This window comes from Pipra filicauda, unplaced genomic scaffold (genome assembly GCF_003945595.2).
Source record: "Pipra filicauda isolate LSUMZ 115617 unplaced genomic scaffold, ASM394559v2 scaffold343_size770392_pilon, whole genome shotgun sequence".
NCBI classification, from domain to species: Eukaryota; Metazoa; Chordata; class Aves; order Passeriformes; family Pipridae; genus Pipra; species Pipra filicauda.
Window position 1 is genome coordinate 475866 of NW_024104469.1, and position 17725 is coordinate 493590.

At 59.6% G+C, this 17725-nt stretch overlaps 1 protein-coding gene across 1 annotated transcript; it reads left to right on the plus strand.

Annotated features, from left to right (window-relative positions):
* Positions 1-816: 816 nt before the first annotated feature.
* On the plus strand, positions 817-11084 carry PHF24 (PHD finger protein 24). The gene is made up of 8 exons (XM_027722206.2): positions 817-1191; positions 6088-6469; positions 7543-7728; positions 8120-8198; positions 8305-8507; positions 8764-8930; positions 9156-9257; positions 9367-11084. Exons 2-8 carry the CDS (start codon positions 6092-6094, stop codon positions 9461-9463), a joined length of 1212 nt encoding a protein of 403 aa, XP_027578007.2. The 5' UTR covers positions 817-1191; positions 6088-6091; the 3' UTR covers positions 9464-11084.
* Positions 11085-17725: the final 6641 nt, after the last annotated feature.

Consider the following 17725-nt stretch of genomic DNA (forward strand, 5'->3'; position numbering starts at 1 on the left):
AGCCTGGTCAAAGAGCAGGGCAGCCCTGCAGCACCCCCACTGCCCTGGCCCCTCTGCTTTCACTTTCAGCACCAATCCCAAACCTGTATGGAAACTGCTCCTAGGAGGGCTCAGAATCTGTTTCACCCTAAGTCATCCCCAGGCAGAGCTGGCAGTTCCTGAAGGGGAAAGCACAGCCCTCTTACCCAGCAGTACCCCCTCTCAGGAAGGTGTCAGGGGACTGAGTCACCATCTCTACGAGGCTGATGTGGGGCAGCTGGGGATACACGTGGACCAAATGTCCCACCTTCAGAGGTGCTTAATTAGGGCTGTGCCCTCCTCTCCCCACCAGCATCCTCACCCTTGCCCCAACACCTCACTCACACCTTCCATGAGCCCCCAGACCCACTGCAGTCTTGTGGTGTGCACCCAGGTGATACGTTCAGTCCTGGAGACTAGGAGAACCAAACCCCTGGTGCTGCATTGCACTGGGCACACCGGGCTGCACGTAGCCAGCAGTCACCGTGCCCCCACTGCACCACGGTGTAGGAAGGACAGCCTGCCTGCAACACTGACCAGCAGGCATCGAGTTAAAGCAGGCGCAGGTAGCCTGTGCCTGGGGCACTGATCTGGGGAAGATCCTGTGGGTGGGCAGGTGAAACCTTCACTCCTCTGAGGATGCAGCCCCATCTCCACAGTCCTTGAGATTTTCTCTAAGAAAGGCGGTTCGGCCCTGGGGGCCAGAGGAGATGCAGGGAAAGCTTTTATTGGTATCTCCCAGCACACGTCAGCCCGGTTAAAAAAAAAAGCTTCGTGTCTCAGAGAGCTGTTTAACACAGCTCAGGCAGCAATTGGTACAGGGACAGCAAACCAGGCTGCATCTGCTCAGCCCCAGTCACAAGCTCCCTGCTTCCTCCAAGTGTGTGTGGTGTGTGTGCGTGTGTGTGTGTGCGCGCTTGTGTGCGCGCGCTAGACACAGGCATCCGCTCCCAGCATCTCGCTGTCTCCTGCATCCTCCGGCAGCAAGTGCAGGGCTCTGGCTCCTCGGGTACCACCCTCACCGCTCCATCCCCCGACAGGAATTTGCACACGAAGCACAGGATGTGGTGAGCACCCACGGGTGGAGAGGGGGTTGCGGCCAGAGGCAGCGGCGATGGACACCGTGTGGATCTCTGTCTAGGGCTCGTGTTCCCCAGACGAACCCTCACCCTGGTAAGTGGGTTTTTTTGCCACAGTTGGTGCTTTGCTGGGTGCATGGCATGGGCTGTCCACACGTTGTGACATCCTTGGGTGGGTTCTCCCACTGCCCCCCAGGTCCTGGTGCCTGAGAGGGTGTGCAGAGCTCCTGGGATGGAGTGCCTGGGAGGAGGGTTGAGGATGGGGTGGGAAGGTCCTGCCCAGGCATTGGGGTCCTCATGTCGGTACTGGGGAGATGGGCTGGGGAGGGAGATGAGGAGGAGAAGTGGAGAACTGGGCAGGAGCTGTGTCTGCTGCAGAGGAAGGGACTCTGCTGTCACGGCATTTTCATCCCCCTCTGGGAGATGGAAGCGTGCGACACACCTATAAAATCTGCCATGGCGCGGCAGGACAGGCAACCTGATCCAGCAGGGAGAGCAGCCACCGGCTTAGTGTCCCCAGGACAGGGACGCAGTACATCTGGGGCTCCAGCCACCCCCCTAGACATCCCCATTGAACTCCCACAGCCCTACAGAGGGTAGGGAGGGTACCATCAGCCATGGACCCCCCTGACCCACGGCAACTGGATCACCTCACAGCAGCAGCCCCAGCAGTGCCAGAGTCACAGTATGTGCCGTCTGCCCGGGAGAGGGGACAAGAGGGTGCTGCCAGACCCCTGTGGCCATCCCTAACCAGCTCAAGGAGGTGGGATGCAATGGCCCCTAAGTAGAGCCTTCTGCCTTCACTGCTGGCCCCCCTTGCCCCAGGCAGGCAGGGGCTGGCAGGGTGTGCAGGGCTGTACCAGAGCCATGCCAGAGCCACGGCAGCTCCTCCCAGCCCTGCTCCATGCCCTTCAGACTAAGCGCTGGGACCTGGCTCTGATATCCCGGGGTGTCCTCCCTATTGGTACCCCACCCCTCTGCTCCCAGGGTCCCTAATGCTGCTCCCAGTAAGGTGCTGTGGGGTAAAAATATCAGGAAACTCTTGAGGCAGGGGGGAGGCCTGGACCGCAGAGAGCCTGTGGGGACCAGGCACATCCTTCCCCACAACTGGGGAGCTGCAATCCAGGGGGTTCTGCTCCCGGCACACCCGTGATGCCTCCCCTTGAAGGTGGGTGCCAGGGACCCTGCTCATGTGTGCACCAGCCCGAGCACCTGCTGACGCTTTATTTGCTGGTGGGGCATTGCAGCGAGGACACACCACGGGGCAGGTGACAGTCAGCCCTACAGACCCTGTGGCTCCATACCCCCATCTCCCCATGCCACCGCTGGGCACCAAAACAGCCCACCTGCACCCGTGGCCCCCTGAAAAACACCCATCCCGCACCCCCGGCTGCCACAGACACCAACCACCCCACACCCACAGCTTCTGCAACATCCCTGCACCCAAAGCCACCGCCCACCCCATGCCCACAGTCGCTGCAACACCCGCTGTGGGCCGTAACACCCGCCCCGCGCTGCCAGCCGCTCCGTAGCACATCCACCCCAAAGCACATCCACCCCTAACACATCATCCACCCCGTAACACATCCAGTCCTAACAAACACATCCCTGTGCTGCTCCCCACCACATCCATCCTGTGTTCCCAGCCACCACAACGCCCCCGCAGTGCCGCGATACACCCACCTGTGTGTCACTCATCGCCCCGCAGCACAAACCTGGCACCCCATAACCCCAGCACAAGCCACGTGGGCTCTGCTGTGGGAGAAAGGAGGTTTTGCAGCCACACAGGGGCCATTGGCTCTGTTTGCATCAGGATGCTCTGCCCTGCTTCCTTCTCTTGGGGTGCCTCCATGCTGGCTACCAGCTCTGTCCCACCAGTGCCCCCATCCCCATCTAAAACAGGCTTATCCTCACTCTGTCGGCACCAGCCTTGCCTCCATGCCTCAGTTTCCCCATGCAGAGAGGTGCTTGGGGCTGGGAAATACGCATCCATGGGTGCTAAGAGGATGAAGTGCTTTCTGGCTTAGTATTTTGCTGCAGGGATGAAGCAGCAAAGGAGAAAATCCGAACCAGAAGAGTGTGGGGAATGGGTGTTGCCCAAGGATCAGGGCAGGGGTGCAAGGGAAGGGAAGGGGGTGGGAAGGTGCCCACCCCCTGCTGTGACAGCTCTTGGTGCTGGCAGGGCTCAGCGGAGCCGGGTGTTTGCAGGCAGCTCCCGCCTGTGCCCAGATTTAGCTCCTCTGTGGGGGCGACCTAAAAATAGCCCCGCGGTGGAGCCTTGCAGCAAGGTCGAGGCCCCCGCACCTCAGGTCATGGTGAGACAGGTGGTGGCACTTTGTGCCTCAGGGGATGGACACAAATAGCAGTTGGGACACCTTCCCCCAGGAACACACACAGATATAGGGCCTGCTCAGGTGTCTGGGCTGCTATGAGGCAAGGGAGCTTCTGGTTCTCCCTCCACACACCCAGAGGTCTCCAGGAGTGGGGGTGGTTCTGTGTGGGGGTGATGTCTCACCTCACAAAGCCAATGGGTCAGGCAGGGCACAGGGCAAAGGGGGCCCTGGAGAGTGCAGAGCAAGTTTGGGGTATCTGGGGAGCAATGGGGTTTGTGGAAAGGCAGTGGGGTCTGGAGACTGAGTTCAGAGTGAAGCCATTCAACCCTGGATGTGCAGGCAGGGTTCAGCTGTGCAGCACTAGCAGGCACAGAGAGGCCAGCAGAGCTGAGAACAGACACAAGTCATGACACGAGTGAGACCATCCAAAATTCAGGCAGACAGCAGTAAATGGCAGGAGGCACTGAAGGTTGGACTTAGGAGAGGACAGGAAACGGAGGTGGCTGGGAACTTCAAGCAGCAGCACAGTGCTGGTGGATGACTATGACATGAACACACGGGGGAACCACATCTGAGGGGGATTACAGCTGGTTTACACACCAACCACCTTCCCACTGCCCTGGTTGCCCCCCTGCACTGCAGAGGGGCTGGGGCTGGGGCACCCAGAGCCCAGCAGCACTGTGGGGAGAAGCTGCCAGCACGCTGGGGATCAGGAGCACCAGTGTGGCTGCTGTGCTGCTGTGGCTGCTCTTCTCTGTGAGCCCAGCCCCTCTGCACCCTCTCCTCCCTACTTCTGCCCCAAGCCTTGGCCATGAGGAGGCCTGGATCTGGCCAGCGTGTGGTGATGCAGAGACCTGCAAGGGCAGACCTGGGGGGAATCTCGCTGTGATATCCCTGACTCTTTGGTTCTCAGGCAGAGCTACAACGGTGCCCAGCAGCAGAGCTGATCCTGCCCACAGCAAATAGGATCCTGAGCCGCCCGGGCAGGGGGTGGTGGCACGGTGGGCATGTAGAGACATCCAGGTGTTCTTCCTTCCCACTGGCACAGCCGCAGAGATGCTGTCGCTGTGGCTTGGACACGAGCCTCCGCCTCTGCCCCGCTCCCAGCTTTGCAAAGCCCCTTAGAGATGAAGAATGCCGCGCACCAGCTCTGAGCCAGGCAGTGCATCCAGCGGGTGCAAATACCCCCCTTTGTGGGCACTCTGCCGGGACCCCCACGCGCAGGACGGGGCCCACACGTGCTGCACTCCCGGCTCAGCGCGTGGGAATCCGCAGGCAGATGGTCCCGCGGTGGTGGGGAGAGGCTGGGAAATCACATGCGTGTGCACGCAGTGGTGTTCGCTGCCTGCCAGCGCGCTCGGCTCCGCTCCATTCGGCCCTGCCAGCGTGGGGCACCTGTAATTACCCTGCCAGGCTTCCCGACACAGCAGCGCCCGCGGCGCCGGGTCCTCCCGCAGCCCCGAGATCCCAGCGTTTGCGCGCGTGCTGCTAATTATCCCGCTACCTGGGGACTTCCCTGCTGAAGCCGGCGGGGCGGGGGATTGCTGCTCCGATCTCCCCGCTCTACCTCCTAGTCCCTGGGCTCCCGCTGGGAGTGCCTCTTTCCTGCAGCGTAGAAGCACAGAATAATTAAGGCTGGGAAAGACCTCTAAGATCATCGAGTCCAACTGTTAACCCAGCACTGCCAAGGCCACCACTAAACTGTATCCTTGAGTGCCACGTCTACACGTTTTTTGAAGATCAGGGACAGTGATTCCACTACTGCCCTGGGCAGCATCTTCCATAACACAATCCTAGCAAGGGCACTAGGGCAGCACTGGGACCGATTTGGGGTGATGCTGTGCCCCATGATGTTGGAGACCAAGTCCTGCTTTTCCCAGCTTCAGCCCACTCCCAGTGAGACAGAGACTGACTTGCTATTGCTGCTGCTGTTGACCACCCCATTTTACCCCAAGATGATCTTCCCTTTGTACTGAAACTCATGTGCCTCAATCCCATGCACTGGTTCCCTTCTCTCCTGCACTCTCACAGCGCTCCTATGGCTGGTCCAACCTCTCCCACATGGCTCCTTGCAGGATGCAGGATGCCCAGTGATCACAGCAGCAGCACACACACACACATACACACAAGCATGTGAGCGCAAGAGAGATGGGAAGGTGAAGAGGAATTTGAGGAAGGTAGGGAGCCAAAACCAGCTCTGCCATGCCCCAGTCCTGGGCAGAGCTACAGGGAGGACAGCTTTCACCCTTGACTGGCCACAGAGGCTTTCTCCAAGGTAGAAAGGAGATGCATGGAAGGGGCAGGATTACAGCTGGTCCCAATCCCTTTGGGATTTACTGGTCTGGTGTGGGAAAGGCCTGGATGTGTTTCTTGTTAAGCTGAAGCACATAAAGCAAACATGGGGGAGGCATCCCCAAAACAGCTCCCTGCTTTTGTCCCAATCCTGCACCAACACTTAGATCCTCCACAGCCAGGGTCCATGGCCACCATGGATAATCTCAGTGCCAGCTTGTCATTTCTCCCTGCCCTGAGCTGCCCCTTGCATATCTGGGAGAAAGCCACCAGGACAATGTTTTGGGGTCAAGGACACGGTGCAAGGGCAGGGAGCAGCACTGCACCCCGAGGTGCTAGCACTGAGCTCCTTCCTTCCCCCACAGAGCCATGGGGGTGCTAATGTCCAGGCGGCAGACAGTGGAGAGGGTGCAGAAGGTGAGCTTGGCCGTGTCAGCCTTCAAGGACGGGCTGCGGGAGCAGCCATCGACACGGCGCCGGGGAGAGGCGGGGACCTCACGCCGGGGGACACTGGAGCAGGAGGTGCAGGAAGGAGAGGAGGAGGCATCGGCAGGACCTTCCCAGCCAGAGGAGAGCAGTGCCAGTGCCAGTGCCAAAGCAGCCTGGGAACGGCTGCGGGATGGCCGGGGCGTGGAGCCAGAGGAGTTTGATCGGGCCAACAGGTTCACGCCACCTGCCTTCATCCGGCCCAAGCGGGAGCTGCACGATGATGAGCCCCCAGACATCAGCCTGGAGCAGAGGGAGCAGGTGAGCAGATGGAGCCACGGGGACAGGGGCTGGGGAGAGACCAGGGCTGTGACAGCCTCCCTGGGCATGGCAAAGCCCTATGGACGTGGCTCAGTGGGGCAGGGTGCCAGGGGCCAGGCTGGGCAGCTGGCCACATGGGGAGGAGGGTGCAACTGTTTAGATGTGCCCTGGAAGGAACCTGGTATGTCTCAGAAAGAAGAGGTCACTGGTGGGCAAGGCAGCTCCAGCTTTGGGATAAAGAGGACAATTTGATCTATGTGTTTGTCAGCCTACAGCCAGCCAGCCTGCAACTCAAGCCATCCATTCACACCTGCAGTCTCTACAGCCCAGCCCATCCACAACCCAACAGTTTATCCACCCATGCACGCAATCCTACAGCCCACCCATCCACACCCACAACCCTAACCATCCATCCACCCACCAACCCAACAAGCCTACACCCCAGCCCACCTACAGCTTTACACAGAACCACAGAACACAGAACATCCTGAGCTGGAAGGAACCCACAAGGATCATCAAGTCCAAGTCCCGCCCCCTGCACAGGACAGCGCAACAATCACGCCATGTGCCTGACAGCATTGTTCAAAAACATCTTGAACTCTGTCAGGCTTGGTGCTGTGACTACTTCCTTGGGCAGCCTGTTCCAGTGCCCAGCCACCCTCTGAGGCGAAATCATGCAGGGTACCATCAGTATTTCTTGGGAATGGAAATGCGTGAAACACCTTACAGCTTATCCATTCATACTTACAACACTAAGAAACAGCCAACCTACAACCCTAAGTCCAGCCACCCACACTACCATGCTGAACCCCAGAGCACATACAACCTCAAAGCCCCAGCAACCCTACAGCCACACCCATCCACCCACCATTCATCCCAATAAACCTGCCTACCGTCCTCTAACTCAACCAGCCGTGTCCCTTACGACCTCACCACCCACCTATTCCCTACTCCAGCCCCACGTATTCCCATCCCCCCATCCACTCTACCCCCACCCGCAAAACACCACCCACCTGGAGAAGCCAGGCCCCTGCCCACACTGCTCTGCTGAGGATCTGCCCGCCCCTCCCCAGATCGTGAATGACGAAATGTGTGAGATCTGCGAGGTGTGGACGGCCGAGAGCCTCTTCCCGTGCCGCATCTGCCCCCGGGTGTACCACGACGGCTGCCTGCGCCGCATGGGGTACCTGCAGAAGGACAGCACTGTGGAGGTGACAGAGACGGCTCACACCGAGACGGGCTGGAGCTGCTACTACTGCGTGAGTGCCTGGAGGAGGGGACACTGGGCTACTGCTGGGTGGTGGGTGCTCCCTGGGGAACCCTGCCCCACAGAGACATGAACAGGGTCCCACCTCACAGCCTCATCCAGGGCAATGGGGGACCTGCTGCCCCCCACCTCCTGCTGCCCACCTTGGCCATGGGATGGGCTGCTGGGCACATGAGATGCTGTGGCAGAGCTGGAATGGCCAAAGCCATTGGGTGTGGAGCCACCCAACTGCAGAACCTCAGGGTGACACAGTACACCATCCCTCTCTGGGTGTGGGTGCCTACGCCCACATGCCGTCAAGGGATCCCAGCGCTGCCATACAGCAGGATGCTCCGCCAACTCCATGCCTTTGCCCCACGGGTCCTCTCTGCCCCTCACCCCAGGACAACCTCAATCTGCTGCTGACAGAAGAAGAGATGTACAGCCTGATGGAGACCTTGAAGAACTGCAAGATCATTCCAGGTGTGTACCTTCCCCACGGCAGATCCCAGGAGGCTGGGGGAGGCAGCTGGGGAAGGGGGTCCCCCCCTTCTTCCCAGGCACTGCAGAGCCAATCTGTCCCCTACAGAGACCTGCCTCACCCTGGATGACTTCCTGCGCTACAAACACCTGCTGCACAAGCAGCAGTTTGAGAAGCCCATGGCCGAGGCACAGGAGGAGCAGGCAGCCCTGCAGTTCAATGCCCTGGACCCCGACAAGAAGGGGCACATCGAGTGGCAGGACTTCCTCTCCCATGAGTCCATCCAGCTGCTGCAGAAACTACGGCCACAGGTATGATTGTGGCATCCAGGCCTTGCTCCCATGGCTGGCACCCATGGTCACAGCACTCAAGACAAGCTCCCATGGTCACAACACCCGGAGCTGGCTCCTACAACTGGCACCCATGGCTGTGGCACCTGGATCTGAGTCCCATGGCCACTACCAAAGGCCATGGCACCCAGGGCAGGAGACCCCCACAGCTTTGGGCATAGGAGCCGGGAGATTCCCATGAGGTGAGCTCTCTCCCTTCCCTTCTCTGCCCCCCTAGAATGCCCTGCTGCGGCTGCTGACACCCAAGGAGCGGGAGCGGGCACGGGCAGCCTTCCTGGCCCTGGACCAGGACAACGATGGCTTCATAGGGGAGGGCGAGTGTCGCCAGGCCCGGCACACCTGGTTCCGCAAGCACCAAAAGGAGATGCTGTCCTGCAATGTCAGGTATGGGGATGCCCACCCTGGTGTAGGGGTGACATCCAAGCCGGCATTCCTGCCACAGCCCCAGCAGCCACCACAGGGTCTCGGCACACAAATTGGGTGCTCCCACTTCTCATCACCTTCCCTCTGTGGCCCCTCAGCCCTGTGCACCCTCCTCCCCCTGCCACCACAACCATCTGGGGTGCAAGGAACACCCAGGGATGAAGGGTATCCTCCTCCCTCTCACAGCATCAGCCACGTGGGGCCCATATCAGAGGGCAGCCCTGCCAGCAGCAGGAATGGCAAGAGCCCAGAGAAGATCCTGCCAGCCACGAAGCAGGAGGAGCCCAGGTGAGGCAGGGCTGTGTGCAGGGGTGGGGGACACCCTCATTTTGGGGGGAGTTTCCAGGGGAGCAGCAGTGCCAGCTGGGGTGGCCAGTGAGCCCACATCTGCCCACAGGACCGTCGACTGGCCCAGCTTCCTGCGGGAGAATGTCACCTACATCCTGGCCGCACGCCCCAACAGCGCCGCCCTCCACCTGCAGCCCCCCGCCTAATCCCCGCGGCGCGTCGAGGGCGCGACGCTGCTCCCACCATGCAGACCTGCCCCACCCGCCCCTGGGGCGGAGCTGGGCGCTGATTGGCTGGCGGGGAGGTGGCCTTGCTGCGCTCTGCCCCGCCTCCCTCTCGGATTGGCTGTGAAGAGGACAGGTGCTGGGTCATGATTGGCTGGGAGGGTGGGGGCTGCTCTGATTGGTGGGGGAGGCGGGAGGGGCAGGGCGTGTCCCCGCTGGCCCCGCAGGCACCGCGGCCCCAGGTCCTGGTCCCGGGGTCATGGTGGGGTGCGGGGCCCAGGGAACTGTCTGCCCCCATGATCCACATCCCCACAGCACCCCCTCACCTGCCAGCGCCTGGAGCCCCTGGAACCCACAGACAGAGCAGGGTCTGCTGTGGGTAGTTGCGGGGTCACAGCGGAACTGGTGCCCAGCACCTGTGTGCCCCCCCAGCCTCCAACAGTGCCACAGGGGAGTCACAGCTAAGCCTCTGTGTGCCGCCAGGTCTGCGGCAAACAGTGTCTCAGCTCATTGGCATCATGGATCCTCGAGGGGAGAATGTGGCTGACCCCTTCAGGGTCTTTCACATCCCTGCCCTGCTCCTACAGGGGCTGGAGCCCAGTAGGTCCATCCTTGCATGCTGGTGGCTGTGTCTGGGGGAGTGTTCCCTGGCCCTGCCCTCCTGGGGACCAACTATTTAATGTGGACAGCAGTGGTGTGGGAAGGAGCACCAGGACTAGAAAGCTTCAGAGGGATGGGAGGGCAAAGTGAGATGTAGAGGAGGCCTCCTGTGCATCTGACCTTGCCCTCAGCACTCCCTTGCATCCCTCATCCCCTCCTGTACACCTGGTTCCAAGGGTTGCTCTCTGTCCACCCAGCATTCCAATCCCCAACCCTGTTCAGTCCTGCTCTCTCCTTAGCATGGCGAGTGGGCAACCCCACCTCACTAGGGGCATTATTGCTTGTGGTGAGGAGAGGGAGGCAGAGCCCAGAGCCCCCCAGGTGTCAGCTGCAGGGGTGAGGCACTTGCTGGGCAGGTTTGGTACTCGGCAACGCTGTTGTGGATAGATGTGCTCAGCCCACAGGTGAAGGAGGAGGGACCCCGGAAACCTTGCCCCAAACAAACCAGGGGCCGGGATGCCCAGATCTCATGGCAGCCCCAGCAGCTGTTCCTTGCCCCTCCAATTCCTCCCCTGCCCTCAGCCTCTCCCTGCCTGGTGTGCCCTGGCTCAGCCGGGGGGGCCTGGGGTATACACAGACCAGGGGTGCACTTGCAGCAACCTGGTCACTCCCTCACCTCCATCCCCGATGCAATGGGGGCACCATCCCACTCAGCCCCATTTCCCCAGCCAGGGCACAGTTCCCCTCTCCAGGGTCTCTCCCACTGCAAGACCAGGAGGTGCACCAGTGCCACGACATCTTCCTCTACTGCCCTGGCATGCCAGGCCAATGGGGATATTTTGGATGCCAGGTCCGAGATGTGGCCAGAGCGTCAATGGGGATATTTCGGATGCCAGGTCCGAGATGTGGCCAGAGCCATGGTGAGGAGGTGGCCGTGGGTGCGTGGGTTGCAACTCCCTATCTGTACTGAGATACATCCATTAAACAGCTGTGTCCAACCAGCCTCCTGAGGGTGCGCTTTCAGGGCTTCTGGCTTCTCCTCAGGCACTTCTGGGGATCCACAGTGGCCTGTTGTCTTTAAGATCCTATCCCAGCCTCAGGTCATTGTCCCACCAGGCAGGCTTGGCCTCCCATCCCCAGAGTGTCCCACAGCAGCAGTGGGGGGAAGCCAGCAGGTGCACCCAGGACCCTGCAAACTCGAGGTGCCCCATGTGTCCCCAGGAAAGCAGTCAGTAGGGAGAGTGCTTGGCTGACCCTACAACAACCCCAGTCCCTGCAGTGGAAGGGACAATCATCCACCGGGATGAGGGTGCTTCCTGCCTTCAGAGGCACTGGAGGCTGTGAACTGAGCACTGCAGACTGCTGGATGCTGGGAACAGGCTGTCTGCAGCAGTGCTGGGAAACCCGAAATAACCCCACAAAAACACCAAGAAGGAGAGTGGTCCCCATGGCTGGAGTGCTCCAGACCTAGTCACATCCATGGAGCTCCCACAGGAAGCTGCAGCTTTTGATGGTGGCACAAATGGTCTGTGGGAATCGGCAAAGGAGGCTCACCTGCCTGGGGGGACTTTTCTTTCACAGTGCGTGCACTGCAGCTGGGAGGGGAATGGGGTTTGCGAAGACAGTTTGGGAGAGAATTAGGAGGTATTAGAGAGAATTAGGAGAATTAGATGCTGCCCTGGCAACATCTGTGCTGTCTGCAGGGACACAGAGCTTGGTGCTAAAAGCTCAACTCGGACATTCAGCCCACTCCCAAGGCCACAGTGGGCTGCCATGGCATCTAGACCACAGGAGCAGTGTGCAGCTCATCCCCAGAGAAAATCCAGCAAGTATTTCCGTCTCTGGGAGCCAGAGCAGCTGTAAAAGCACCTGGGAGAGGCACCCATCACCTTGAGGAAGAGGATGGGCATCTGGGGGAAGGGGGAGCTCACGGTGTTTTTTGCGCCTGATGGTGGGATATCATGGGTGCGTGCTCTGCCCATGAAGGGAAGCCGCGGGAAGCCACAGGAAGCCCTCACATGGCGAGATGGTGTTGATCACTGTGTTATTGCTCCATCTGCTGGAGATGAAGAGAAAGCTGGGGCAGAGCACAGGCTTGGGGACGCTGGGAGTGAGATATCCACTACCACCACCCCAAACCGACATCCTGAGCCCTCAGGATCCAGACTGGGAGAGCAAATCCTCCTGGGCCCTAATCCAGCCCCACTCCGCTCTCAGTTCTTCCCTTGTGAAACAAGGTACAGGTGGCTTTCCCAGCTCCAGCCCACCTGCCACCCCCTGCAGCACTCTGGCATCCCTGCCAGGGCACACAGCCAGCTGGTGTTTCCAGGGAGCTGGTTAAAACAAGGGCCACACGTGGCCAGGGGGGCCTATGTCCCGCAGGGCTGTGCTGTCACTGCTGTGGCACTGTCATCCCAGCTCACATCCTCTGCCACAGCAGCAGGTGCCCAGTGAGCGACCTCCACGGAGCAGAATGTGCCTCACCCATGTCCCACACAGGCACCATCGAGGTCTGGGCAGAAGCAGGAGGACATGGTGGAGGAGTGGGCAAGGTGGTGCTGTGGCTCCTCTTAGCTGTCACTTGCTCCTTCAGGAGCTGCTGTCCACAGAGACACTGTCCCCAGAAAGCCTCTGTGGCCTGCAGACCGCCATCCCTGATGCTGGGGCAAACCCCTCCCTAAATGCTGAGGGATACTTCCCCTGCGCATGGTGCAAACCTCCCAAACACCTGAAAGCTGGCACTAAGCTCTCTCTGAATACTTCTCACTACACGCTGGTGCAAACCTGTCCCTGAATCCCCTTGAATGCTAATGCAAACCTCCAAACAAGTGCTGGTGCCAATTTTCCCTGAACAGTGGTGCAAATCTCCCCACTGAGATCCCAGAGGCCGGAGACCAAAGGATCAGGATGCTCATGTGGGATTTAAGGCTGGGGCAAGAACCAGCTGTCCAGCCCAACCCTCCCAAGCCCTGCTGTACTGACGGTACCTGTGCAGCCCACGGGTCTGTTGTCCCATGTCCATCACCCACCACCAGGTGCCACACAGTGGGTGCTGTGTTCCCCAGTGGGGGTTCTCAGCCCCAGGGCTCCAGTCCAGCATCATCCAGTCTGGGGGCAGGGGCAGAGTCCTGGGTCCTGGGGGGCAGCTCTGGCTCATGCATGTGTTTCACAATAGGCAGCAGTCAGAGCATCATCTACCCTTCTCCCAGCTGGTCCTGCCCTCTGCAAGAGGACTGGAGCACCTCGGCTTGCCCAGATCAGGATGTCTTTGCCATCCCACAGGAACCCCAGGGGATGGGGAGTAATAGTGCCCTACTGCTAGAGTTTCCCCCTCTGCCAGGCTGCAGGACCACTGGACATGGCTGCCACCCACTCCAAAAACCTCTGCTGGTGGGGAATATGGGTGCTTGGCTTTGCACCCCAGGGTTCAGGATAGCACCCTCCTCTGAGGCTGGACACCTCTGCCTGTCCCTGGGGCTCCCCTGGGTCTGGCCAAGTGCCATCAGGTCTGGTGTGTCCCAGAGGGAAAGTGACCACAATGTGCCCCACACCAAAGCCGGCCAAGCTTCAGGAACGTGTGTGCGAAGCTGTGCTGACACAGGAGGGACAGAGGTGACCAGGGGGACCCACTGGGCTAAGACAGTGTCACCATGAGCCATGGTACCTGGCTATCACTGGGGCAAGATGTCAGAGCCCCATCCCATCACTGCCACAGGACTGTCAGAGACCAGTGGCAGAAAAAGAGGGTTCTCTGGGCAGCTTGTGACAGTGACAGCAACAGCCACAGCCCCCGGAGGCAGCGACACCCTGGAGGCCCCAACTATCCTTCCCCTCCCGGGCCAGAGCAGGACTGACCATCCAGAGCAGGGACAAGTGTTCCCATTTAGCAACATCCCCCCACATGTGAGCAGGGAGAGGAGATGGGAAAGCTGAGGAGGTTTTGGGGCGCAGAACTGGGATGACAAGATTGGGCCACTAAGAAGAGACCCTCACCCCACCCCGAGCCAGGGTCCTTAGGGGCACTAGAGACCTCTGGGGAGACTTCAGGGAGGACTGGGGGGGTGAAGGGGCTGGGAGAGGGTGGTGCAAGGGGCCACCAAGTAAGAAGTGTGTGTGCCCCCTGCAACAGAGAGGTGGCCACGGGGTGTCGCCCCTGCACCGCGCCGGGAGCCGGCGGTGCCACTTTGGGACCTGCACAGAACATGCAGGGAGGGAGGATGCAGGAAGGGAGGATGCAGGGACTCATCTCTCTACCCAGAAATCATTTTGTAGGCTGGCTTGTGACGCCCTTCCTCTCCTGCCCAAGCTCTGATTCCAACCTCTGCCCTATAGCACCTTCTTCCTCCCTGGTTATGTGCCTTTGCCAGGTGAATGCAGGGCCACACACCCTGCGTGGGGAGCTGGGACCCAGCCATGGCAGCCACAGGCTCCTGCAGGGATGAGCTCCATCCTCTGCAGTCCCCTGGAGCTGGGAAACCCTGGGCCTTTGGAGAAGAGGCACCAGCCCAGCAATACCTCGAGTCTAACATCCCTTCCCCATGAGATGCATAGGGATTCAGAGCCCTCTCCTGCCTGCATCCCCTGATAGGAGCCCTGGGCACTCCCTCATCTGCACCCCCCAAAGCCATTGCACCCCCCAAATAACCACAGGGTCTGACCACACCCGGCACTGCCACTGGGCTCAGAAGGATGTTCAGGTGATGGAAATGCAGCCCAGCACTAGGTGTGGTAGCAAGGATAAGGACAGGGATGTCCACCAGCACCTCCTGCAACCAACTACAAGCCGCTTGGATCCACAGGGAAGTCTGGAGGAAGCTGTATGTGACTTAAGTGGGGAAATGAGATAAACTCCCAACACGTCCCCTGGCATGCTGTCAACTGTGGAATGAGCTGCCTCAACAGGACACAACCCCAAAGGCACTCCAGCATGGAAGTGGCGTGCTCCTCTCCCAGAAGGGTGGCCTGGGCTACTCACAGGAGCCCATGCAGGAGCTGTGCATGGCTTCCCAGAGGCACACCGTGCCACCACCGGCTCCTGCCACCCCCACATTGCTGGCTCGGTGGCCCTGACAGTGGAGGGCTGACAGACACTGCCTCCTGTTCCCAGCAGGCTCTCTCCCACTTCTCTCCCCGCAGCACAGGGGAATAGAACATGGGGTTCCCGCGTGGTGCAAGGGGTGCAGAGGAGGCCCTGGGATGAGGGGGGGCACAGAAGGGTGCCAGGCACACTGAGCATCTTTTTTCCACAGCAGCTTTGCTGTGACTCATCCTGGCAACCCACGCAGCACTCAGGCAGGGTGTCCAGGTCCTCTCCTGTCTCAGTGCAAGGCCATGTAGAAGCAACACATTAACAGCACAAGTCCTGGGTTCCTCCCTCTGCATCTCCCTGCTCCTACTGCCCTAGCATTGCAGTGGGACTGGGAGGTGACATCAGGGACAGTGGCCCCAGCCCTGGACTTCCATGTTCCTCTCTGTGGCAGCCTGGACCCCATGGCCCCACTGACCCCTGAGCAGCTGCTACCAAGCACCAGCAGGGCTGGTATGACAATGACCATTGGCTGCCAAATAAATTATTTGGGGTACAGTGAAGGGCAGTACCTGCCTTCCCACTTTGGCTGTGTGTATCCAAGCCCCACAGCTGGAATTGGAGCAGATGCTGATGGTCCCTCTGGGTAGCACAGGGGCAGCTGTACAGTGACATGCATGTCCCTGCGTGCCCCAGCATCCCCCCTCACCCCACATGTGTGTTGTGCATCCCAGCATCCCCTTTCCATTTGGGAAATGACCCTGAACCATAAGCCAACACACACAGTCCTCTCAGCTCACCCCCAAGCCACAGGACATGCTGGGGACACTGGTAAGAAGGCATCAATCCAGGACTAATGTGGGAGCTAAATAGAGCCAAGGCATACCATGGCTGGCCTGGGAAGGAGGAAGGCAGCCAGAGTACCTGGAAAGCAGGGATTTGGATCCGAGCCACTCCAGAAAGCCAGCACGATGCTTGGCACAGGCAGATGCACCCGGCCGATCAGAGACACGGAGATCCATCTGGGGGATCTGCCAACCCACACAGCACCAGCCGGGCCACTCACTCCTCAGGTGCCTCTGGCAGCAAGGATGGGAGTAATAAAGGGGGGAGGCACCTCGTGTTTGGCGTGGGGCACCCCATGACCCATCAGTGAAATGATCTGGGGGCTGGAGTGACTGATCCACGAGGAGCCGCACACAACTATATCTGTCTCACTTGGCTGAGCGATGACTAAGGGAAGGACAGGAGAGCAGTCTGCACACCGCCAGGCAGAGGAGGAATTATTTAGGCTGGAGCGCGGGGGCGGAGGGAGGGGGGCTGGAAGGAGATGGGTGGAGGGAAGGTGGAGGCTCGGTGGGATGCTCTGGCAGTGCTCCCCCTCTCTGCCGGAGGGACACCATGTACTGGTGAGAAAGAGCACAAGAGCTGGGGGACTGGGAGGTACTGCTCACTTTTGGGGAGAAAATACACTCATCCAAGGGGGTGTCCTGGCCCCTACCCCACAGATGGGCATTGACTCAGAGACTATCCCAAGCACAGGAAAACACATGGCAGCTGCCTGCACAGGGCGGGCCTCAGAAGGTGGAAAAATGACCTCACTATGTGGCATCTCTCCTGAGCCCCAGCCCACAGCAGTGCTCTCACGTAACCACCTGACACACAATAAAAATCAAAGACAGGAGAAGGGGATGCCGAGACCAAGGGGCTCATCATCCTCTGGGATCAATCCCTTCTCCCAGGAAGGAAGGGACCCCACCACGTAAGCTGTTCCCACAGCCAACATGTACCAAATCTATTTCCTGGGGTCATCTAGTGCTTTAGGGGCTGGCATGAGGATGAAGAGCAAATGAAGCACAAAGAGCCACAACTCCTACTGATACTTTGACTGGGCCACCCTGCCTCATTCACCTGCAGGTTGCCACTCTTCTCCCCACTCTCCAAAGATTTTTGCCACATAACTGGGGTACAAACATTCCAACCCAGCTGGCACATGAAGCTATGTGAGCCTGTACCTGCTCCACGCATTTGGAGAGGACCTAAGTGACCTGTGTGCCCTCCAGACCATCCAGCCCAGGAGGATATTTGCAAGGGAACATCATCTTTAGGCCAGAAAGTCCCCTAAACTTACAGCCAGGAGTCCTGTCAGTTGAACATATATGGGATATGACAGCAGGACCACGGCCCAGGATGTTGCAGGAAAGGGAATTGAAGAAGGGGCTATAAACCAGCATGATTTCATGTCCATATGTTCAACATGGCTTGATGACTTTATAAATTTGGTGGCTAAAACACCACCAAAGACATACAAGGCTGCCATCACATCATCCCTCCATCACCCTGAGCACCAGGCAACGCCAGGGGATCACTGAGCAATGCTGGGGGCAACACTGGGCATTGCCAGGGGAAGCACCGAGCAATGCCAGGAGATCACTGAGCAGTGCCAGAGAGAACACGGGGCAGTGTCAGGGAGGCACTGAGCAATGCTATGGGACCACAAGGAAATGCAGGGTGAGCACTGGGCAAGGTCAGGGGAGGACCAGGCAACTGGTGAGCTGGGTGAGCACTGCAAAACCAGTGACCTGCCAGGACCCAGCCCTAGGGACCTCCACCCATCA